This window comes from Trichophyton verrucosum (assembly GCF_000151505.1).
Source record: "Trichophyton verrucosum HKI 0517 chromosome Unknown contig00407_1.f1.exp, whole genome shotgun sequence".
In the NCBI taxonomy this organism is placed as follows: Eukaryota; Fungi; Ascomycota; class Eurotiomycetes; order Onygenales; family Arthrodermataceae; genus Trichophyton; species Trichophyton verrucosum.
In genome coordinates this window covers 1-23,434 of record NW_003315360.1, presented here as the reverse complement: position 1 = coordinate 23,434, position 23,434 = coordinate 1, and the positions used below count along the sequence as shown (strand labels likewise).

Genomic DNA, 23,434 nt, shown 5'->3' with positions numbered 1-23,434 from the left:
AGTTGGATGACCGCTTCTTCCAGGATACACATGTCGATGAGCACAATTATCACAAAAGTAGCAAGAGTGATGGTTATCTGTTTGAGAGGATGGGTGTGTGAGTGTTAGATTTTTGATCATATTTTGTCCTCATCTTCAATGGAAGGAAGGCCATTTTATATCCCAGTCTACTGACAGAAAATTTATGCTCAAGACTGTGTCTGCCTAGCTCATAAGCATTCAAATGACTCACAGCAATGCACTGCCCTCCAACAGAGAAGGGAAGACAGTTGTTGCTTCGATTTTGATTTGATGGGCGTAATATAGCAAGCTGCGAGACCATACCCATGCTACGCCGCCATCCAGGCAGACACGGTCAAGTCCAATCAAATTCAGCTATATTATGCAGGGCTCAATCCCCCACAACTCCCTCTTGATATCTGCCTTAGTTGACCTATCGGATGCTCGAACGAAGGCTTGAGCTTGGGTAGGTAGTGGGTATCTTGACCATGGGTGTGCATGCAAGGCTTTTGAGGCCATGTATTCTATATTTCCTTTAATAGTGTTATGAGAAATAGGACAGCACCCGTGTCTATTTTGACAGTTTTGAAGTATATAAGGCAGCCGGAGAGCATCGACGGAGGTATTACTACCATCTGCCGTATAATTATCTGATATGAAGCCCAAGTGGCAGAAAAATAAGCTATGCGGGCCGCAGGTTGGGTGGAGCATACCTTAACCTTAAATAACTAACTAGTTAGTAGGCGAACTGCTCTGTAGTGAGCGAACGAGATAATCTATGTTGTAACTAATTTAGAAAAGCTAATGAGATTTCGAAGAATGTGACATGAAGTGCCCTGGGCAACCACCCAAGAGATTGTTATTAAGTGACACTAGAGTAGTATAGAGCTAATTAACTCGTCTACCACATAGTTTCAATAGTTGCCTAGTAAGCGGCTGTCAGGTAAAGGTGCGCGGATGTAAGTGACTCCGGCAAACTGTCCAGCCATAAATCTAGTCCAGCAATCCAATGCTGTCCTTTCAATGACTCTATCCTATCTTCAAACTCCGATAGTATTTCTTCCAACTTGAGCTGAAAACTATGGAGCTCCAGGCGGCGCGCTATGTTGCAGAGAGATGCGAGAACTACCCTTGTAATGTGGTCGTAGGTTGGAAAGTATTGACTTAACTTACGAAACGCCATATGCCAGTAATTATACGCCTGCCTCCAGTCAGATCTGGTATGAGAAGATTTCGCGAATAGAATTAAGACATGTAGCTCCTCCCTCTCGGAAATATGCGCCTGACACGCAACCTCGCAACAGATAAGCTGTGCTTCGGCATAGCGTTTTTGAGCAAAGATTGATTCGGCTAGTGCGAGGTTCAGAAGAGGTGCGGCCTTATCTTCCTCTTTAGCTTGTCTGAGAAGTTCTTTTCTAAGTTGGCTTTCAGCATATGCAAAATCACCAAGTTCTATTAGGGTGCTGCCGATATTGAAAAAGAGATCGGTGCGGTATTGAGTAAAGAAGAGTTTTGGTTGAATGCCAATAATCCGCTCTGATCTTTGAAGATGTGACCATGACTCGTTGAATCCTCCTCGATAACGGAGAAGTTCGCCCATGAGGAGATGTTTTCGAAATAATACAGTAGACTCGATTGGACTAGGATGCCGACTCATCGCTTCCCAGCCCTTTAACAATTCTATGGCCTTATCAAGTTCACTAGCTTGGGAATAATCCAGTGCACGCTGGATGAGGATGTGTCCACGTGCCCAGTGCGTTTTGACGTTGCGTAAGGATGGATATCGGCTCGCGATAGGGAGGATAGAGTTGAGGACCTCCTTAGCCTGGGCCACATCGCCTGTGAGACGAAGAGCAAGAGACTCCTTATGTGCAACATAATATTTCAGGTAGCGGCTTTTCAGTCCAATCATAAGTTCCTTAGCGTTGGCAATAGCGAACAGACGACCTTCAACGTCTGTGAATCTAGACGCTTCGAGTAAGCTGGAAATCACTTCAGCCTTCTTATTCGAATCTAGAGCCCGATATCTTTCGTTATTTTTTATCTCAAGCAAGGTGTGCTGCAAATGTGCGAATTCTGTAGACATATCCGTTGGTCTGAAACTGGTTAGTAGCTGTAATATGTATCCATAATCTAGGGCATACACACTCAGGCTCAAGATATTCCCAGGGAATAGTTTGAGACGCAAAGAGCAGAGCCTTTAATCTCCATAAATGACGCAACTCTAGAGGCAATGTTGCTAAAATCTTAGTTGAATAAACTGGGTCCATGCGAAAGGCGTTGCTAGGGCCGATTGAGATAGCCCCATCGAGTTGAAGTTCACGCAGTATAGGCAGTAACGCTGTCGAGTCTGCAAGTAAGAGGGCAAGCCCGGAATCGAGGTCTGCCTCAGTCTCGTCGATACCGCCAGAGTCTGTCCAACGTTTTCGAGTAGTGGCTCCGCGAGCGCAAAGGGCTAGAGAAATGTCATCCCGTCCAAGAAAGCAGAAGAGAACCAGCGCAAGACGGACACATCTAGAGTAACCTCCAAGAACTTGGGAAACTGCTATCAAAGTCACCTTCTTCAAGTGACGGTTAAGACTGGCTGTATTCTGGCTGCATTGAGCCATGGCTATTGGTTTGGCAAGTTACTATATTTTGCCTGTCGGTTGGTAAAAATATCAAACGTGTGAGAGAAATTAGTAAATAAGAAGCAGGACTGAAGAATGCTAAAAGAGATGTGGTAGCAGAGCTAGTTAATTAAAAGGTATCATTTCAGAGCCTGACGCTCTGTTGAGCAGCCAGAAAGAGGTAGAAACCTCAGCTGTAGGCGAATACTCATCTACAGGTCCTTTATTGCCAGTGATGGTAATGTCAAACTGAGTGAAATTGAGATTGATAACGTAAGAAACAATAGTGGCCTAACTGAAGGATAATTTTAGTTGGAGGTTTTGAATATTTTTTTGGTCTTTGTCGTTCTTTTGAGTAGCGGAAGGAGGTAAAGGCTTCACTTGTAGCTGGAGTACTCATTTATAGGTACTTCTATGCCAGTAATTGTAATACCAAACGAAGTGAGATTGAGATTGGTAATAAAAGAAAATGGACTAACTGAGGGATAGCCGGAGCCTCTGAATAGAACAAAGGAGTTTTTAACGGAGAGGGTATATCTGGTGGTTTGCCTGGAAAAGGTGTTATTGAGAATAGGTCATAGGCAGGTCCATTTTTAGTTTGTTCTTTAATATCAAAACCTGGTCATGGTATTTGATATTAGAAGCATCAAATATCACTTTAGGATAAGAATTAGTGCCGGCTGGGGTAATAATATCGAGGGACCCATGCCAATATGCTATAAACTGTTAGTTACTGAACCGCTAAACTGGGCTTAAAATAGCATCATAGACTCAGCTGATCTCTATTGGGTAGTTAACTATGACTTCGTCTGTGCTATCAACCATTGAATAGATCAAGCTGGCCAAAAGAGTCACTCAACAACTCGTAAATCGTCATTAGACTGCCCCAGGAAAATATGGTGTATGCCATCGGATCCATTGCTATGGCCATCAGTTCGAGACCACTCGGCCGTATCCCCGTGAACAAATAAACACAACCCTGCAGGCTAGCTCCGTCGGACAATGGGCCAAGAGTTCATGAAGTATTCAAGTCAGTCGTATGACGACGAGGCCAAATCGTATGATTTCTGGGCGTCAGATGTAAGCCCGGACTCATTCGGCCGTGCTGTTAATAGTTACCTGTCATGGCGGCAAAGACAAGGCTGACCGTTGGTTGAAGAGTCCTCTCGTCTGGCCCGAATTCTAATCCAGGGATTGACCAACGGCAGCCGGCCATGCAGAGTCGCCTGACAGCCTGCTTGATGCCGCCGCTTTTGCGAGCCACGAAACAGTAATCGAAACAGTAGTGCCTCGGTGAATTTCTGGGATTTGCATCTTGTGTATCATGGTCGATCAGGGCGCGGCACGGGTAGAAGGAGTCTTGGATAGACTAGCAGCCGCGATATTCTCCGGTGGTTGTAGGATATAACAGCCTAGGCAGATCGAGTAACAGAACCCGTCTTCGAGGGCTCGAAGGAACATCGAAGGAACATCTCTAGCGCGCAATAGAAACAATCTTGCATTGAGTCTCCAGGGAATCATGCTTTGATCCTCCGTCGGGATCTCCCATGCAGTAGTAAGGAAACAGCATTTCGAGATGCGGTTTTGATATCCACGAAACAGCCTAGGGATAAGCTTATAACGGCCACCAGCAAGGGTGTCTCCGCCGTCTTGCCTGTCTCTGCGTATATATCGAGGGACATAAACACCCCCGGGCGGCCCTGCTCGCGCTCTGCCGTCTTTCTAGTCCAACTTTTGGCCTGCAGGGCAAGACGTCAGTCAACCTGCTCAATAGTTATTAACCATCCCAGCCGGCAGTCAAGCCACAATCTCACCACTTTGGCCCCTCCACGTCTCTCTGCCTGCTGTCCGTCGATACGAACGAGCAGCAGCAAGCGAGCCATTCGCCTACGCAGCGTCTCTCTCGTCTCCTCGGGCTCTTTCACCTGGCTCCGGCCTGCTTGGCTCTCTTGGGCGGCGAATACCTGGGATCTCACGACCGCCGGGCCGTCCTGGATGACATCTCGCACGTAAAACGGGTCGACCGCAGTGCTGGGCGATATCGAGCTACTGCGTATTATTTCTCCTGGCTTCTGGTCCCTTCGCCGGTGGTGTTTGGTGATAGTTATTTATATTCCCGCCTAGTCGTTCCGTCGCTGGTCGAAAAAACATCCTTGCTGCTTTTCTCCAAACATATTCACATAACTATTCAGACACCTCCACACAGCAGCACAAGAGCACCGAGATACACCGCACCAGAGCAGCTACTGGCCTCTCGTCTGCACCCATGGATAGCTTTGGTGGTTTACCTCCTCCCAATCCAGTTGTTTCCGCGCCGTCGAATTCTGTCTTTGCAAGCCTGCATCGCAGAAGCCGCACCGCCGAGTCGCCTAGCTCAGTCACAAAGACCATAGAAACCAGAGACGCCGCAGCCAGGGAGGCGAAGCGGTTCCTCCTCCAGGTCGTCCGCAATGACTGGGCTTATCCCCCGCTACTGACACATGCTGCTGCTGCCGATGCTGCCGAACCGGACACCCCGCGGGCTGCTGAGGGCGCGCCGGCAGAAGAACCAGAGGAGCCGCGTGAGATCGCGTGGAGGCACCGGGAGATGGACAACTCGGGTTCAGAGTGGGAACATGGACTGGATGGTCCTGAGGGACTGGATCCGTACAGGTTTGAGTCGCCTGAGGCCGTTGCGCGGGGGTTATCGGACAGACGCAGGAAACGCCGCAAGATACAAGAGGACGAGATGAAGTGGAACGAAGGGCTGAGCCTCTGGACGGCAAGGAGAGACGCCTGGACGGGTGCAAAGGCGCCTGAACGGCCTGCTGACGCCTCTATGAGCGGTGCAAAGGCGAATCTCGAGGCGTACAGACAGTCTATAAGCAGCGAGGAGAGCTATAACGGGAGCTACGATACAGACCTGGTTGATACCGAGTCGCAATATACCCTCTCCCGGCCTGCGTCCAACGCCTCAGCCACCGGTCACGTCAAGCCGTCGGAGCCACCAGCCGATAATGCACCCACAGGAGACAATGTAGAGCAGCTTACCGTCTCATTGGATACAAAATCTGCCTTAGACTGTCAAGCTGCCGCAACGTCAGACGCAAAGCAAGGAGAGGATGACGATGATGAGTGCCTGGTGCCCATCATGGGACCCCTGATTCCTGACTCCAACATGCTACGAGCTGCTATCACTCCTAATGTCTACCCGGCAATCTATAGCAGACTCGTCATCCAGTCGAACACGCCCGCCGTGCCTATCAACCTCTCTCATATGACCCGAGCCCTCGTCCAGGGATGGAAGACAAACGGCGAATGGCCCCCAAAGCCAACGCCAACAAAGGATGTCCCTGTTATCAAAAGGCCGAAGCAGCCGGCTGTCAACACTAGTCTCAGTGCCAATGCCAATGCCAATGAACATGGTGAAATGCGGGATGGCAAGGGAAGAAGGCTGTCCGGCGTCAGCAATGCAGTAAAAAAGGTCCTCGGGCTGTCTTCGTTCAATTCCGGAAATAGGCTGCATCTACGCTCGAACAGCCATAGTGGTTCGGTATCCAGGCCTCCAACGGAGGATTCTCTTAACGCGCCTTGACGACGTCGTTCCCCGTGCTCCGGATGAAATGTGTTACGCTGTTTTATTGATGTGTTACGAGTTCCCTCTCTTTCTGTTTCTCTACTACTTACGTCTACACCTCTCGTTTCTTTCTCTACTTTCCATGGCTGGGATACCCTGTTGCCCTTCTATGTTCGAGTCAGATACCCAATAAGCAAACATATGGCTGTTTGGAGTTTGTTCTTTCAATATTGTGGGGAGCGTCATCCACGTTGATGCTCAATAGTTTGCCTACTTCTAGAGCAGGCCGTGATGTCAAGGGCAGCTCTTCAAATTGATTTGAAATTTACCATTTTCCTACCAGAGCATCTTGTCCATCTTCAAAACCAATGAACATAAATTATTTTTATGCCTCTCATCTAGCGCTATTAACAAACCCAAATGCATCGTCACGTCGTTAAGGCTAAACTTGAAAGAGTAGTAGAAAACAGGAAGTAGGAGAATGCAAAACTGACGCCCGTTAAAAAAGCTGTAGTGTCTCTATGGCGCCGAAAAGAGCCTGGACGGTCTGTATGAATGCCGTCTTTGCAAGCTCAACTGATAACGTGCCGGGGTTGACATCAATTTTTGTATATTGTTGTCCGCGTCGGACAAAATACTTCCCTTCATGTACTGCCCAGTTGTCTTCGAGCCATGATTCTAGTTCACGGGCCGCAAAGTTTCGAGACTCGGTGAAGAAAGCTGGAGGGCTGGCAATTTGAGACTCTAGTGAGTTGGTGAGATCACGGAGGTATGGGATCCTAGTAGCTGGTGGATCGAGGAGGGTAGACAGTCCGAATAAAGCGACTTGCCCGAAAAATTCAATGTAGGATAACAGGTCAGCTGCTTCCTGGCCCAGTCGGTCGAGGTAATCCACCATGGCAAGAGAGGCTATTATGCTCTCCAAAAGGGATGCGAGAGTGAGTAGCACCGATGATTCTTGCATTAGACCTGGATCGTTGATGGGATATTGCATGGCAGTGTAAACAGCGCCGAAATATGCTGTAATTGAGGTAATAGCAATGTCGATCTCGTCCTGTTTAGTGCAGTCAACAGACATTACTAAATTGGAGAAGATGCGAGTCGTAGCCTGGATAAGCGGACGGGCTACAATCCACGCCGTCGGGTTGCTAACTGACACCACTACATATTCAGGAATAACGCACTGCAAAAGAAAGCACCGGAGAGATGGTCTCTCGTAGCCTCCGCTCTCAGACGCATCTGACATGGCTTCGTAGAATTGACCAGCAAGATAACTTTGTTGTCCATCGACTGCTGCTCTTTCGGACACACCTTGGATATAAGTAACAAGCTGCTTTGCAAACCGGCTGCCACCGGATAACCGTCCTGCATATCTCTTGAGTTTGGCAACCACATAGTTTGGGTCAGATGCTGGTAGAGGGAATGATGCTGGATCCATAAAGTACTTGTCAACCGGATATATATCTTCAGAATGTACCTGCAGAAGCTCGACAATCCTATGAACGAAGTCAACGTAAGAACCTGGTACCACTGCCTTTCCAACTTCCTCGGAATTTTGTTTCATAGTCGCCATCATCGCCCGTATCATCTCCTGGTATGTTTCTCCGAATCCACTAGGTGCGTTGAGTTGGGTAGGCGGAAGTTCTGGCAGGTGCACCCGCATGTTCAGTAGCACGCAGGAAATAAGGGAAACTCGTCGTTGACAGAAATCCATCAACGTTATCTCATATTTGCCAGTTGTCCCGCTGGCTGCAAATGGTAAGTTTCTGAAGAGAGGGTTCTTGCGATCTTCATTCAGCAGGGCGTTCGTCAACTCATGTTGATATTTCAAGAATACCTCCCGTTCCACAAGTGAGGTGCCCCAGTAAGTCAACATATGAGGCCGGCACTCTTCATAAGACGTTGGATCACTTGAAATCAACCGCGAAATAAAGTACGGCATAAACTTGCGCGTTTGATCTGTTGGCTTCAACGCTGGCCAGGAGTCTTGGTCGTATCTATTGAAGTAGCTGCTCCATTGCCGCATACCATGCTTCACCCTAATTTGAGCAACGGCCAGCCAGCAATCAATTGTCTTTGCGAGGATTGAATCGTCGGGAGTCTGATCTACTCCAAAGCAGGTCGAAACAAAATGAGAAATTGCAGGTGCAATTGTACGATTCAGATACGACGAGCCGGTGCTAGCGACCTCTAGCTGCTCCTGACACAGATCAAGCCAATCATCTTGACTTTCATCATTGTTTTCGAATGGATCATCTGGGTCCTCGACAGTACTAACCGTAGCAGCTGTTCTATTGTCAGCTTTGGTGAAGGCTTTCAAAACATCCAAAGCCTTGTAGATTACCCCATCTCGCCTTTTCACCGTGGGATTGAAAAGCCCGAATATCCTTCCAAGAGGCATCTTCTCCATTAACAGCCCCGCCTGATCAACATTTCCTGCCGCATCGATAGCTGACTTCATACACACAAGAGCATCACTTATTAGGGATTCGGCGTGCCTCTCATTCTTTGCAATGGCGCCTTCAATGTATTGACGAGGAAAGAAAGTAGCAGAACCGGCCTCTGTTTCTATTTCACTCCGAGCTTGAGAGTGTAACTTCAATATATCTGCAACAAAATCGCCGTGCCATTCTGCAAATTTGCCCAGGTCTGGCGTATCTCTATCCTTGATCAGTGTAAACCTGACCAGCCTTGACCAAGAGTGGATGTTAATGCTGCATGCATCTTTATGAGAAGTAGGAGGATGCACTAGACGCTGGATCGTAGTAAGGTGAGGCCGACATCCCTTTGGCGCACAGCAATACAATGCACAGAGAAGATCATGATGGTTTCTCAACGCATTCAAATCTTCCACGCGTAGGGGTTTCTCTTTGGGATACGTTCGGCCATGATTAGGGAGCAGACGCCAAACTAAGTTGAGAATCTTCTTTGGTTCAAGTAAACTGTTCAAGTACCTGAGCCCCACCACGACAATTTTCAAGAACATGCGAAAGCAGCTGTCGGATGCTTCTATTTCGAGCACTGGGTCCGAATCAAGCTGGTCAATAAACCAGGGAGACCCATGTACTGGTTCTTTCTCGAGATCATACAGCAAATTTCCGGTGAAAAAATCAAAGAGCATCTCGAGGATAAGCTTGCAATGTCGCCAGCCCCAGAATTTGATGAGAATAAAACAACGATGCAGGAGGGTTCGCAAATAATGGTTTAAGAAGATCCATTGCTCCTTGGGGTTTGACCTGTATGACTCCAAGATTTTGGAAATCAGCTGTTTGACAACGGCCCAGTGGTCATTTTGTAGTTGAAATCGTAGCCCAGACCGAAAGACCCCCAGTTCATCGATCTCCTGGAAAGGGAGCAATATGAAAATCGCTTCCCAGACTCGTTCTAGGTCTTCAATGCTATGATGCGCAAGAACCATAACCCGATCCAAACACTGAGCTTCAACGCCCATGTCCTTAATGGATGTCAGCTGGAGAATGCGTTGAGCGATCACAAGTGCATCCACAAACGGATATTCATCTCGAATTCCAGTTTCACGTTTTTCTAGCTTTCTGTTATCCTCTAGGAATTGTTGAATGTTTCGTACACCAACAGGGGTTAGGATAATATCCATTATCCGTTCTCCGGAGAGCTTCATCAACTCAACAACGGGCCGAGCCCTGGCCAAGTCCATGGTTTCATGTTTTGAGACTTGTAACAATTGGTTCAAGAACACCAGGTTGAACATCTCAATCCCCGATGTGAGAGCAGCTACACCTGCTTCAGGGTCAGGGCTAGATATGAACGTCTCGGTTATTTGAGCAACAAAACCTGTACACCTGGAAACGAAATTTATACGATCAATGGGATCTATGAAGCTCAGATGCTCTGAAACATAGCAAACAATATCCCGGTATAGTCTTAGCACTTGATCCGGAGCAGAAGTGGGCATGGCTCTGGCATCATTTGCTCCTGAGTTAGTCTGAGAGGCTATGAAAGCAAATACCTCTCCTAACTCTGAAGAGACCGTCTCATTCCAGGAACTCCAGTTGTAGATTTTGCCTACATGTTGAATAGTGGAATGTCCACGGTCAATATCTAAGTCTTGAGATAGACGTAGAGACTGAGAGAATTTCCCACTTCCAATGAATGTTGACTGGTGGTAATATGTGCCAGTATAGAGTGGATGGGTATCGAAGTCAAGTTGGTATGGCCGTTCAGGACGATGTAAACCAGGAAGTGTAATAAGGTAATCTTCTTCTGGGTGTGCGAACGAAGCTGTGTCACTAATTACGTTATCGAAGTCAGGGGGTTGACGATATTCAATGGTTTCAACATTGATATGTTTAGGCTGGCGCTTCTTTTTGGTTATTCTGCGTTTTTCTGGTTCTTTGGTAGTTTGTGGAAGAGGAGCAGGAGCTTCTACTGTAGGTTGTCGTAATTGTAGTTGTTGCGGCTCATTTAAGAATCTTGTCAACGTTGGCGGTTGGGATGACGTTTTATATGCCTTGCGAAGAGCTGCAAGGGTACCGTGGAATGTAGATGGCCGCTCAGGAAGGGTGGTAGGAATATCCTCAATATCTAGCTGCGCGGGCCGGGGAACCTGGCTATGAAGGGATGATATGCCATATGGACGTTGGACCACCCAACTGTTTTTCAAACTTTGCTGTCTTTTAATTGGCTTGGTACGGGTTGGATTTTCTGTTGAGTTATCGTCATCATCAATGATTATGGGCTCGGCGACTTCCCCAGGTATGGATATGGGCCTTCTAGCTGGGTTCCCAGCCGGGGTTTCAACATCTGAAGCGGTTGACGAAGGTTGGACACTTGTTTGAGACTTGGGTATCGTCCTCGGGCGTGCGGAGGTTATACTCGGGGCAGGTTGATATTTTCCTGACCTCCAGTTACGCAATGCAGCGTTTGCATCGCGCGTATCAGCCTTTGTGGCTAGTTTCAATACCTTGCGAGATGGGCTTCGACGCCCCTTATCTCTGCGTGAGCGAGCTTGCCTGGCTGCAACTCTTAAGAATTGTGGCGGTGCATTCACATGTTGGTTCCTAACATCCTCCGAATCTAAGATACCCAGCTTCGGTGCACGAGGTTTGTTGGGCCGTGATTTTCGCCGATTGTCTATGGTATCTGTGATTCTTGTCTGCCGTTTCCTCTGAGGCTGCGACTGCCAGCTTGACCTGTGTTCACCATCAATTCGTTCTGAGGACTGGGTTTTGCGTTCCCCCCTCCTGGAAGACTTCTTTGAAGTTGATCGACGAGAGGCTGGGGGGGCCATATAATCAATTCGATTATCTTCCGGGATATCATCGTCATTGTCGAATAATCCAAAATGGTGTTCAAGGCGTTTTTGCTCGCGCAATTCTCGTTCCTTTTGCTGCTGTGATCTTGTTGACGCCCCATCATCCTCAGACTCAGAATCACTGAACAGGTCGAAAGGATTTGAACGAGTAGATGCCTCCTGCTGGTTTTCAATCCTTGCCCGCCGCAATATGGGTTGTGCAACCCCTTTGCCAGCCCTCCGTTCCCGATTCAATACTCTTCGATGCTCTCTCTCAGCAGCTTGTCTCTTGTACTCCTCGTGCATCCCATGGTCAAGTCTAGCAAAGGAAGCAGGAAGGACTCCCTTTATCCGTCGCTGCATCTGTCGAATGATAAAGGATTCTTCTTCGGGGCTATCAGATGAAGATTCATCCACGGGCTGTTCTTCTATAATTGTAACACCTTCTTCCTCACGCTCAACGGTTGAGGGAGGATCACTTGAAATGATATCAGGGTGTTCTAATTGCGTTACTTTGTCGGATACTGGAGTCTGCAGCTGATTCCTAGACTGGGCAGGAGTAAATCCCGGGGGAAATCTAAAAGTATCTGGATCCCTTGGAAGGGCAGAAGACCCCTCTCCAGACGAAGGAGGAGAAGGAGGTACGTCAAAGATGTCGTATAATTCTTGTAGATCGTCCTGCTGTTTGGATTTGGAGCTGGTATTTATAACAACCTGGAGCCTATCCCCTGCGTTTTGGGAGGAGTTTCCGGAACGACGATTCTCCATTATATGAGAAAGCTTACGTCGTTTATTTCCTGCCTGACTAGGCTTGACTGAGCGAAGTCGGGAATTGGTATCATATATATCTCTTAGCTCGTCTCTCTGGCTAGTTGTATCACGATCACTGAGTGACTGGCTCAAACCCGGCTGATCATATATGTCAGGTGAGGAAGGCGGAAGATACAGAGGGCTACTTGACGGAGGAACATTCTCATCCTGAGACTCAAAGCTTTGACTATCCCCTGTGGCCTTTTGAGGCCGCGGTTCACTATTAGGAATCCGTACAGGCTGCAGACCTCTATTCCTCAAAAGTGATCGATACTGAGCGTTCTCCAACATATAAGGATGCAGCTGGATTGCATTTCGCTGTCTCAGGGCCCTCCGGCGGCTTTGGTTCTGCCATTGCAAAAGCCCAGCATCAGTCATGTCAATGTCCCCATCATTGAGTTGAACAGTTTCCTGTTGTTGTGGCAGCTGGAGTTCCGTATCATTTTGTGGTAGTGCCAATGACGCTTCTCCAGACCGAGGAGACTCTAGGAGTGGTGGTACAGATGACAATGGAGATGAGTTCAGACTATCAAAAGGGATATCATTGTCCGGCACTTCAGTCCTTTTGGCGAGAGGGGTAGATTGTGGCTGCTGACGGAATTCCTCAAATTGTAGCTCATCCGGGGACGACGGCGGTTGCGGCTCAGAGAGTGTATTCTCTGAGTTTTCATGGCCATCGGGGCTCTGTCTCCGTCTGTTGCTCGGGCTCAGAAAAGCGTGCAATACAGTTTGATAATCCTGTAGCGGATCGGTATCAAGATCGTCCTCACTCGGGACATGTGTACGCTGAGAACTGTCGAATGCTCTACCCTCATCTTTCTTTTGTGTTCCTTCTTCGACACCATCCTCTCGTCCATCATCGCCTTGCGGAATCTCATAGCCGGTTTCCTCAATATGTGTGCCGTCATCCTCAGCAATCACTGGCTCACCACCAATACCACCGAGCAACTCCTGGCTATCAAATTCGTCTCCTTCGTCTGAGTCTGGAACATATCCACGTTCACGCCATTGTTCCATTTGCAGCACCCCATCCCTTTCACTCCATCAAGAGCAGGAAAACGGCGTCAAAGGTCGAAAAGTCGAAAGGTCGAGGTTGATTCTTCATCAAGCCTGAAAGTCGCGTTCGACGCGACTTAAAGTGGCAGATATCTGATTATGTAATATATTCAACGTCACGAAATTCGGGCTTTTCGAATGCGAAAAAACGAAATAATGAAGAATTCCATCGCTGAAGGAGACGACGCTGGACTATTTGCCTGAGCGAAGATTGTTCCGGCAGACAAGCTGTATAGCTGAGGATGGCTGGGAAAGCGGGACTTTTGCCTGTTGCTCTAGCTGTTGGTTTGGGGATTCTCAATGGTGAGATAGGCTGGTCAATTTTTTTGAAGCTGATATACAGCTGCTAATTTCATATCACTCGACAGGTTACATGGTTTTCAAACCTGCTTATCAAGAGCGAGAGACTCAGAAAACGCTAGGAACACTGTATGTGTTAAATAAAAATACCATTGTTTAGTCGTTATACCGGCTAATATCCACACCAGGTCAAAGGAAACCGAGCCTACATATACACGACAGATATATAATTGGTGGACTGGAAACAGCACAGCGGATAAAACAGGACAACAGAAATGAATAGCTCCTTGGTTGATTGATTAAAGCCGGTTATTCCGCGTTTGAATTGAGATTGGGTGATGCAACAGCAAATTCAGCCGCCTAAAAGACCAAAGCACGCGGGCCCTTCCGTTTTGTGGATGTGACAGGAAAAAGTCAGGATAGCATAGGCTCATCCGTTGGAAGGGGTTTTATACAAGCACTGGCCCTGGCCCTGGCTCTGGCTCTCGCACTGGTGTCTGAGCCCTGTCTTAATTCAAGGATCATGGGTATATGATGCTGATAGCACCCAGAATGGATCATGACCTGAAGATAGATGGCGCGGCCTTTGCATGATGCACGGTTGTACGATATGTGAAGCTACTGTTGTAAATATTCACGGTGATACGCATACAATTTTGCATGGACTAAATTAATATAACATAATAATTTGCAGTCAACCTTTTAACACCGTACTCCGGAATCAGTAACTGGAATCTCAGTCTTAACACAACGAACAAACATCGTATCCTGTGAACCTCTCGAAGGATCAGAAATGACAAAAGCCAGGGCGAGTGAGATAGATAGCTATATCTCTTCAACAAGCTTTCCGATATGAGTGGCAGGGGTACTAGTTGGGTTACTGAATATGTTCCCAGCAGGAGTACCAAGCCATTCATTTGGAACCCCGATGCGGTAGCCGTTACGGTTGATAACGCATCTAATCATCGTGGGATCAGGCTTTTCAGGTTCCTGGGGCTCTTGTTGACCAGGAGTGCTTTCTCCAGCGGCTTCAGCAGCACTTATCTTGCCACGGCGTTTGGGGGCTTGTTTCTTCAACAGTTTATTTATAGTATCCATCTGAAGGGTTGTTAGCTTCTAAGAACAGGATTGGAGTTAGATTCTGTGTTTATATACCTTTTCTTCTTCGTTGCGCTTCTCACTGAGATTCTTCCTTCTTCTTGCCATTTCTGCACGACGCATGGCGTGTTCTTCTGCAGTTAGGTGTTTCTTGACTTGTGGTTCTGTACATTGAGGTTAGCACCGTGAGACATGCTACTTTGCAAGGAGCGACCCATACCCATTGGCAGTTGCAGGAAATCACCTCCAAGCTCGATACGGCCGCGCTGTCGTCTGGTCATCTTACTCAGGTCGGGGGTGCTTGACCTGCTTCCACCCATGAGCTCTTCATCAGACTCATCCTCCTCGTCCTCCTCTTCCTCGGGTTCGTCATCGTTGGTTTCAAGTCCCAAGGTATCATCCTGTCCGCCAATATCGTTATCGGATTCCAGTTCAGAGAGTCCTTCCTCCTCATCTTCTTCTTCTTCGTCGTCTTCCAGAGCAGCTCTTGAATCTGTCTTTCTCACTTTTGTAGCAGCTGCAGGAGTGACTGTAACAGTAGGCCTAGAAGCCGCCTGTTTGGCGATAGGAGATACCGGTGGAGCATCATCCATATCGATATCGCCCTCAGCATCGATATCAGGTTCACCATCAGCGTCTAGGTCCGAATCACCTTCGGCATCAATCTCGTCATCTTCTTCATCTTCCTCGTCTCCAATGTCCGAAGGATCGTCGTCCTCATCTGAATCCACCTCCACGACTTTCCTCTTGGATCGACTGTTCCTTGGCCCTGTCATGATGACATTCTCTGTGAAGATATTACGAGGCTTGTCGAGATCATCTTCTCCATTTGTCACCTCACGGAGCTTGCTTGCAGGCATTTTGACGGTAAGTCGAATTGATTTCCTTCGTCCTTCAGGAGATGTAGATGGTGACCGAGAAACGGTCACTGTTGTGATAGTTGTAGATCTATTCCTTGTAGAGCGCCTCGACCTTAACGTCGCGCCGATAGAGTCTGTGTTCATAGTTAACTTGGTGACACCAGCACGAGAGCGAAGAGAGAGAGTGGAAGACATCTTGGGTATATTGATATCGGCTTGCTGGCGGGGGTGATTTTGCTATCTTCTGTGATGATGGGTGTTGACGGTGAAAAGGAAGAGGGAGAGGAAGAAGCAACAGAAGAAGAAGAAAAGACGATGTGTTATGCAAAGAAAACAAGTTATATAGAGGGGCGGCGACTTCTACCCGCGGTGAATATCTCTTTCTCTACTGCAGGTTGGAGTTCCCGCGGAAAGGCAGCAAGAGGGAAGATGCATATCACGACCGCTCTCTAGTCTAGAAAACAAGGGCAGAAGGCAGCAAGGCAGCTCCAGTGAAGATAAGCATCAGAGCCGGACTAGAGCTTCATCGGCCAAATAATTAGAGGGAGGCCGCTAGCATGCCCGTCTATCCTTGCAATCCCCATTTCAGCGTGGCCATGGCATTTGTTGTTGGGTGGTCGATGAAAAGATATGGAACTCCCAGCCAGCCAGGACAGCCAAAAAGAAAAGGGAGCAGATAGGAAGCAGTTCCGGTGGGTAGAGGCAGTGGGGAGACGGCAGGGAAATCAGGGGAATCCTCTTGCTCAGGGCATATATACGAATATAGGTGTGCTATATGTGCATCGGCCTGCCTTACCTGCTAGTTATATCCTCCTTATCCTATGAATGTACGGCGGCTGGCATCGCTGCTGGATCCGTGTCGTAGTCGTACGAGCGCTGGACCGGCAGTGAGCTTCTTCCTGTTGGCGGAGACGCTTGACTGGTCTTTTGCTGTGCTGGTCATGGATCTGATCCGTCCGTCGTTGGGGGATGCGCCGGGAGAAGACGAAGGCCGCTCGTCCGCCACCAAACTGTGAGTAAGCCTGCAGCGAATCGCAAGGCCGGGGGGGGGGGGGGGGGGGGGGTTCCTCTGGCCGCAGGGCAGTGTCACCAAGGCAGCTCGACTACGCCTCTGGGTCTCCTATCCTCCAAAAATTGCAAGATATCAAAGTCTTCGGCTGTTGCATCCTTTTATAGTCTGAGGTTGAAAATTGCCAAAATCAGGCATTTGGTGATGTATTTTTCGTATTCGTAAATTACAAAACTACATTAGTCATCACTAAATTTTTGCGGAGATAAAAGTATAATTGTAATATTACTACCGCCATACCAAAGATTCGAGCCGAGGTAAAAAAGTTGCTGTTGAAGCTTCTCCTGCTTTTCATATAACAAGACGAGAAGACGAGAAGAAGACGAACGAAGAACAGCCGAAGTACAAGCAAAAAGAAAGCAAGAGGGAGACGAGGAGCTACGGCAGCCTGACTCACACGTTATAACCTATACGCGCAATCCAGAGACACCATGGCAGGACCAAAAGACGCGGCGATACCGAGCTGGCAGCAAGCGGCTTCAGACAACAGCAGCACAGCCACGAGCTCAGCGGCAGCGACGGAGAGCAGAGACACGCTTCTCGAGCAGGCCAGACGGTTTCTGCAGGATGAGTCCATATCCGAGGCATCGACAGACAAGAAAATTGCCTTCCTTGAGTCCAAAGGACTCTCAAATGACGAGATACATACCCTACTCGGCATATCCAGAAACACCGAGGCCACCGCCAGCGCTAGCGACAACGCTGGCAGCAACAGCTCAACAGAAGAATCGGAGTCGCAGTCTAAGAAAGAGAGGGCCGGAGAATCGTCGAGTCAACCGACGCAGTCGCCGGCGGCAGCTTTGCCTGCACCAACACCGACAGCATCACCGAGTAAAGATGTACCTCCAATCATAACCTATCCCGAATTCCTCCTACGGCAATCGAAGCCACCGCTTATCACTTTCCAGAACTTCCTATATACACTATATGCCACGGCCGGAATCACAGCCAGCATCTACGGTGCTAGCGAATACCTCGCTAAGCCGATGCTGGAATCTTTAAACTGTGCTCGACATGAGTTCTCCGAGACAGTGCAGGAGAATCTCAAGGGGTTAAACGAGAAGCTTGAAGGAAGCGTGTCAAAGGTACCAGCGTCGTCAACGGCACGGCCAAAGGGGATATCAATGGATAAAGAAAGCGAGGATGATAACGAGTCTGTTACATCTGATCCCACAGAGTTGTTTCATCGGGACATAGCCACACAAACGACAGACCTTGAGCCTACTGCTCCCTCGCAGACAGCGGTAGGGACAGAAATACAAACAGTATCACCCCAAACCGTTATTGAAGAGCACCATTCTCGATTGCAGTCTCTCTCGTCAAGCCTGGCTAGTGTCGTCACAACTGAAAAGTACAGTGATAGTACACAGGGCTATGCAAAAGATCGACTATCAGAATTACAGACCTACCTTGATAGTCTGACATATAGCGCACCGTTATATCTGACCTCCTCGTTATATGGGTCGTATGATGACTCCGCTGATGCGAAGAAGGCGGCAAATGGTGAGGACGAGGCTATTGCAGCTTTCAAGGCAGAGATCAGAAGTGTCAAGGGGACCTTGTTGAGCGCGAGGAACTTTCCGTCTGGTAGCGGTGGGTTGAGGCGATGATCAATGTATATCATGATAGACTTGTATCATCATTAATGACTTTCTCTATGATTGGAATCCAAAGTTAATACAATATACTTGAAAGTAACTGAGAATGGGTATCTAATATTTCATTTGGATAATAATAATGCAGAGACGGGTTTTCAAGATAAGCCAACGAACAAAGCAAGGTACTTAATACATCCATGCCTTATAGAAAAATGCACATTTAAACCAAACGCTCACAGGGAAACCAACTCCATAAACCATGGTAGAGATACAAAAAGGAGTTTGATAAAATAAAAAAACAAGGAAAGTAAGAAACCATCCTAGCAACCGTCGTAGCCATCACTCCTCCATCAACTCTGTTGGAGGACGAGAAGTATGTGCATATATTTTCTTTGGCCGAGCATCCAGGGGGCTTAGATCCATGTCAGAATCCATGTCAGAGCCAACCGAAGTATCTTCAACCATCACAGCTGGTAGGTCCGGGCTGCTTCCATGGTGTTCTGGGTGGTAAATCAAAGTACTGCTTCGGCTTCTCTGTCCCGATCCCTTCATATCTGTGTTCATGGCTGTAGCCACGTCCGTGGGAGAAACAGGTGTCTCTGGTCGATGACCCGACTCGTTAACATGGCTATCAGAGTCATACAGCCGCCCGAGTCTGCCCAGCGCATCAGCCAAATCAGAAGCGTGGACTTCCTTATTCGGCGGCTCCTCGTTGCGCATCATCCATCCGTGCGGAGGACTGGGTGGCGGACTGATAAAGAACATCTTCTGTGACTGGGGTGCTTCGAGAAGATTGCTGCGTCTCATCTCGTCTGAGTCTGTCTGGATAGGAGTGTTTTCGCCAAAGTACACCCGTGCCCGGCCTTTTCCCTGTAGCGGCTCCCTGTCCAGCAGCTGGCGGACTCTGATGGCGTCCTCGACGGTTAGGAACGAGCAGACTATGCGCCGGAAGGACGGCAGAGGGGAGAATGAGTTTAGCGGTGCGGTGGCTGTGATGTGGGCCTTGATAGAGTCGAGAGAGCTCGGCTGGAAGAGCGAGAGGTCGTTTAGGTCTGTGATAAGGAGGGTATTTGATGGAGGTGATGGTTGCTGCAGTGGCGGCACCTCAATCGATAGTGGTGTGCCGCGGCGGGCGCCAGAGCGAGGAGAGCTGGTTCCAGACATCTTAACCGTCTCTGTCTGTCTGTCTTTTCCTTTCTTCTGTCTTCTGCTGTCCTGGTATCCTGGTATCCTGGCGGTCTTCTCTCCTCTTTTATATGTTTTTTTCTGTCTTGTGCTGCGGCCTTTTTTTTTTGATGCGTTGAAGTTGGAAGAAGCAAAGCCGGCTTTTGGTCCCGTGACTTGGTTGTTGGAAAATGCAAGAAAAAACATCACAAGAAAGTCGAAAAACTTGAACTTCAACGACACATTTAAGTATCTCGACGCAGGCAGCGAGCCAGGAACCGGCTGAGACCGCAGCCAACCAGCCTAAGCGCCACTGTGTTTCGTTCAGGGCGTGAGGAAGCCATCTGGCCTCGGTGATCCCACAGACAGAGCGAAGATTCTGCTCAGCGCTAAGCCTGCACAGCCCGCTCGCCGCGCAGTGTTTACCTCGACCGCATGGTCTCCCCTTTTTCCTGCCGGCTGGCGCAGCAGTTCAGAAATTTCCCCCCCTTCTTTACTGTTTGCTAGCCAAGCTGGAAGCATGAGGAGGCATGACTATGGCTGAGCTAGCTCTTTAATCTCCATGACACAATTTGAAATCGCCGCTCTGGGTCACCCCCTGCTGATCCGGTATGGAGGCGCGGATGTGGCGATCATCAACGTCTCGGCTTGAATTTCTCGTCTTTTGGAGAAGGTGCTAGAGTGTAGATTTGTTGAGGGCTGTGTCTGCTTTGTACAGGTAGTCTTATGCTTACTTACGGATTGCATCTACGGAGTACTGCCGGACATAATTTTGCTGCTACGGCCCCTCGCAAATACGCTTAATGCCTGCATTAGGATGATGGAGGCTGTTATGGAGGAGGAGAGACGCCGCGACAGCTGGGCTATGTATGGCTAGATCCATCGTTGCTGCGAAGAGCGAAGCCCGAGAGCAACCCAGCCCTTCTTGGGATGAAAATGGGAAAGCTAAGCCGGCAGGCAGACTGACAGTGAGATGAAAGTCTTATTACGAAGGAATATAGCGTTCTCTCCGCAGACGGATGGTGATGGCGTATTGTGTATACGTATTGGGAGGCTGTCATGTCCCTCTGAACAGCCATAATCACGGAGGTGTTTCCCTGAGAATATCGAGATGCCAGCTGTACTCTTGCAACGGTGCGTGGCATAGCATGGCATGGCTCGCCCGTCCGTCCGTCCGTTATCGACTAACTACGGCTCACCGACAAGTTATTCGGTCAATCCACGGACGGGATAGAACAGCAGAACTGCACATACCCATGATTGTTTTCCAAGCGAAAGCCGGACCTCACCTCGTTCGGGGTACCTTTTATATATTCCCCCTTTTTGTTACTATTATTTCTCATTCACCGCAGGATTATCCAGCACAAAGCTACATAAGACGTACCTATTAGTTCCTTTACTTGCAGCCGTTTTGAAGAAGGTCTGCCGTTGGTACGACGGCAAGGGGCTGCCTCATTGCCATAGCTTCTCGACGGAGCTGTGCTGCGAATCCTCGTCGTGCAACCAGTCGGTTTTGTTTCTTCTGTACACCCGATTGAATCCAAGGTTGTGCCATGCAGCACACATGCCTTTTGAAGCTCTTAATCCTACTGACTAGGGTTATAGCTCGTTACCGCTTGACAAACTTGCTAGAAACAGACTCATTCTTTGGGCAGCACATATATACCCCCTTCGTGTAATCGATGGATCCCCAGTATTCGGGTCCTTTGCCATTATACCATTCTAACGCTGGTTCCTTTGACTTTCTTCGAGCCATGTTTCTGATACCCCATCCGGAGGGAAGAAAAATACTCGCTTCTTTCTTCGTGGACAACTGATGCATTAATATCTTCGGCGTTCCTGCATGAGAGGTACATACCCTCGGTGACGAGCGCCGTCCACAGTGGATACTGAGGATGTTAGACACCTGCTTTAATTTCGGCCATACATGTGAGGTGGTGCAACAACAACGTGTTCCGAATGCATAACATATTCGTTGCGTGCGTTAAAGTCTTTCCCGCTATGTTAAGGATCATCACATGCGATAATCCGTCATGACAGTGATTGTGCTTCCATTCTTGGAAGCAAATTCCTGGATAAAAATGAAGCATCGTGAGAATAGAACAGCTAACAGGTGTGTTCTCCCTTCACCTTGGCTGATGTCGTGAAAGCCGGAGAGCTGCTACCCTTGTTTTCTCCCTTTTTTCTTTTCTTAGCCTTTTCTTTGAATCGGTCTAGTCCAGTCAAGTCGAGCGGAATGAGGGTCCATAGGCCCGCCTCACTTAACGATATCCCAGATTCACCTTTCATGGGATAGCAAAGGAAGGGTCTTCACATCCTGTGCCTTGGAGTTCCAGCGCAATCAGCCTCTTCCCGATCAACAGGACTGACTGGTCACCGGGCTGGAGCCATACAGGACAGGCATCCGTGAGGAATACCATTTGACCACCACCGATAGAAGACATACTATGCTTAAATATAGATACCCAAAAGCAACCGACTTCCCCTTTTTCTTTCTCTCCCCTTCCCTTCTTTTCATATCTTTTAAATGAGCTGAAGAAGTTCTTATATCTGCACCAATCTACCACACACTCGTTAAGACTTACACATTAGGAATTCACCGGATACCAATACGCAACGCAACTTCTTCAATCTCTGGCAAATTACGCCTAGCAAAAAGCTCCCCCTTTCGATACTTCTTGCCTATATTTAATCACCCTTTCAACCCTTTCAACCCTTTCAACCAATCTTACCATGTGTCAGAAGGCCTATTACATTCACGTCTGCGGCCACCGAAGCTGGGGGCCCCTTAACCGCTGCGATAACCGCTACGTCTGCCCAGAAGGAAACACACACTATTATCCCGTCTACCTCACCAGCCCATGTCGATTCTGTCGAACGCCCCGTCGAGGAGGCGGGGATGCTGGGCGAGGAAGAGGAAGAGGGAGGACAACTCGATGCCTCCAAGCACACGCCCAGGCACCAAACAGTACCGTCCCATCACCAATTTCCCAGTCCCACCACCATCCACCAGGTTATTCATCTCCAAATGACGTTGGGGGACCAGGGTCATCTCCTCTACCGTCGCCGCTGCCTCCAGTAAGGATGGGCCATCGCAGCATGGTTCCAACGGGATGTGAATGAAAGGGATGCAAAAAACGCACACCCAGTGAGTTCGAGAGTGCGGATTATCATCTTATGGTAGGACCCTGGTATCCCATCTTTATCCTCCCCGCTGGGCCATATCCCCATGCTAACGTTGGAAGCCAGCTGGATGGATGATGGGTTGGCGTGGGGAACACAGAGAACTGCTACGGGGGTGATTGTTCACCCCAGGGAATGGGTCTGGCAAGGTATGGACCTTGCTGGAGACACGACTCCTACATTTATACGTTTTTATCCTTTTTAACTCTGCCTGTCCTTGAGAGTATTGCCTGTTTGTACGAGAGAAAAATGGAAGAAATTGTCGAAAGCTGCTTCAATCAAAAACCTATTTCCTCCAATAATAAATAGCCTGGAGTATCCTGCATCAAAATAAAATAAAATAAAATAAAAATACAAATAATAATACAAAATAAAGCAAGGAAAAAAAATAAAATAAAACAAAATAAATTGAATATCTGAACCTAAGCATCAAAATATTATTAAGTATAATAGGTTGCCTCGCTGATCCTTGATCGATACCCACCGCCCGTCCAATTTCACCCACGGAGTACTTTGACAGCAAACATCTCAGTATTCTCCATATGTGCTCCATCCGTCTCCATCTGCTTCCTTGGTTACTGTCTGGCTCCCATCTCCCCGCGGCGACGGGCTCCGCAGTGGTTGTACAAGCAGCCTGCAGGCAGCCGCCCCGACAGTCGACTCCTTTTATACACGCAGCATTCATATATATCCGCAGCAGAAGCCTTACCGCAAGTTTGCAAGTCGCACTGAGAAACATCGCCTTGCTTTTTTCCCATCTTCTAGATGCTTCGCAGCCATGGGAAATGCACAAGGGCAAGAAGGGAAATTATATAAGTGGTTGCCCTGCCGAAGGGGCTTATATCGAACGCACTGATATAGC

At 48.3% G+C, this 23,434-nt stretch overlaps 7 protein-coding genes across 7 annotated transcripts; 3 read left to right on the top strand and 4 right to left on the bottom strand.

Annotated features, from left to right (window-relative positions):
- Window positions 1-1,029: 1,029 nt before the first annotated feature.
- TRV_05338 (uncharacterized protein) lies at window positions 1,030-2,609 on the bottom strand (the record flags this gene model as incomplete). The annotated part of the gene is made up of 3 exons (XM_003020523.1): window positions 1,030-1,079; window positions 1,174-2,102; window positions 2,149-2,609. 3 exons carry the CDS (start codon window positions 2,607-2,609, stop codon window positions 1,030-1,032), a joined length of 1,440 nt encoding a protein of 479 aa, XP_003020569.1.
- A 2,266-nt stretch (window positions 2,610-4,875) lies between these two features.
- On the top strand, window positions 4,876-6,183 carry TRV_05337 (uncharacterized protein; the record flags this gene model as incomplete). The annotated part of the gene is made up of 1 exon (XM_003020522.1): window positions 4,876-6,183. The coding sequence occupies one exon, from the start codon at window positions 4,876-4,878 to the stop codon at window positions 6,181-6,183; it is 1,308 nt and encodes a 435-aa protein (XP_003020568.1).
- A 481-nt stretch (window positions 6,184-6,664) lies between these two features.
- TRV_05336 (uncharacterized protein) lies at window positions 6,665-13,261 on the bottom strand (the record flags this gene model as incomplete). The annotated part of the gene is made up of 1 exon (XM_003020521.1): window positions 6,665-13,261. One exon carries the CDS (start codon window positions 13,259-13,261, stop codon window positions 6,665-6,667), a length of 6,597 nt encoding a protein of 2,198 aa, XP_003020567.1.
- Window positions 13,262-14,425: 1,164 nt separating this feature from the next.
- TRV_05335 (uncharacterized protein) lies at window positions 14,426-15,753 on the bottom strand (the record flags this gene model as incomplete). The annotated part of the gene is made up of 3 exons (XM_003020520.1): window positions 14,426-14,716; window positions 14,756-14,862; window positions 14,919-15,753. The coding sequence occupies 3 exons, from the start codon at window positions 15,751-15,753 to the stop codon at window positions 14,426-14,428; spliced, it is 1,233 nt and encodes a 410-aa protein (XP_003020566.1).
- Window positions 15,754-15,810: 57 nt separating this feature from the next.
- On the top strand, window positions 15,811-16,011 carry TRV_05334 (uncharacterized protein; the record flags this gene model as incomplete). Its single annotated transcript, XM_003020519.1, has 1 exon — window positions 15,811-16,011. One exon carries the CDS (start codon window positions 15,811-15,813, stop codon window positions 16,009-16,011), a length of 201 nt encoding a protein of 66 aa, XP_003020565.1.
- A 1,047-nt stretch (window positions 16,012-17,058) lies between these two features.
- Window positions 17,059-18,237, top strand: TRV_05333 (peroxisomal membrane anchor protein, putative; the record flags this gene model as incomplete). The annotated part of the gene is made up of 1 exon (XM_003020518.1): window positions 17,059-18,237. The coding sequence occupies one exon, from the start codon at window positions 17,059-17,061 to the stop codon at window positions 18,235-18,237; it is 1,179 nt and encodes a 392-aa protein (XP_003020564.1).
- Window positions 18,238-18,564: 327 nt separating this feature from the next.
- Window positions 18,565-19,596, bottom strand: TRV_05332 (uncharacterized protein; the record flags this gene model as incomplete). The annotated part of the gene is made up of 1 exon (XM_003020517.1): window positions 18,565-19,596. One exon carries the CDS (start codon window positions 19,594-19,596, stop codon window positions 18,565-18,567), a length of 1,032 nt encoding a protein of 343 aa, XP_003020563.1.
- Between the last annotated feature and the right edge of the window lie 3,838 nt (window positions 19,597-23,434).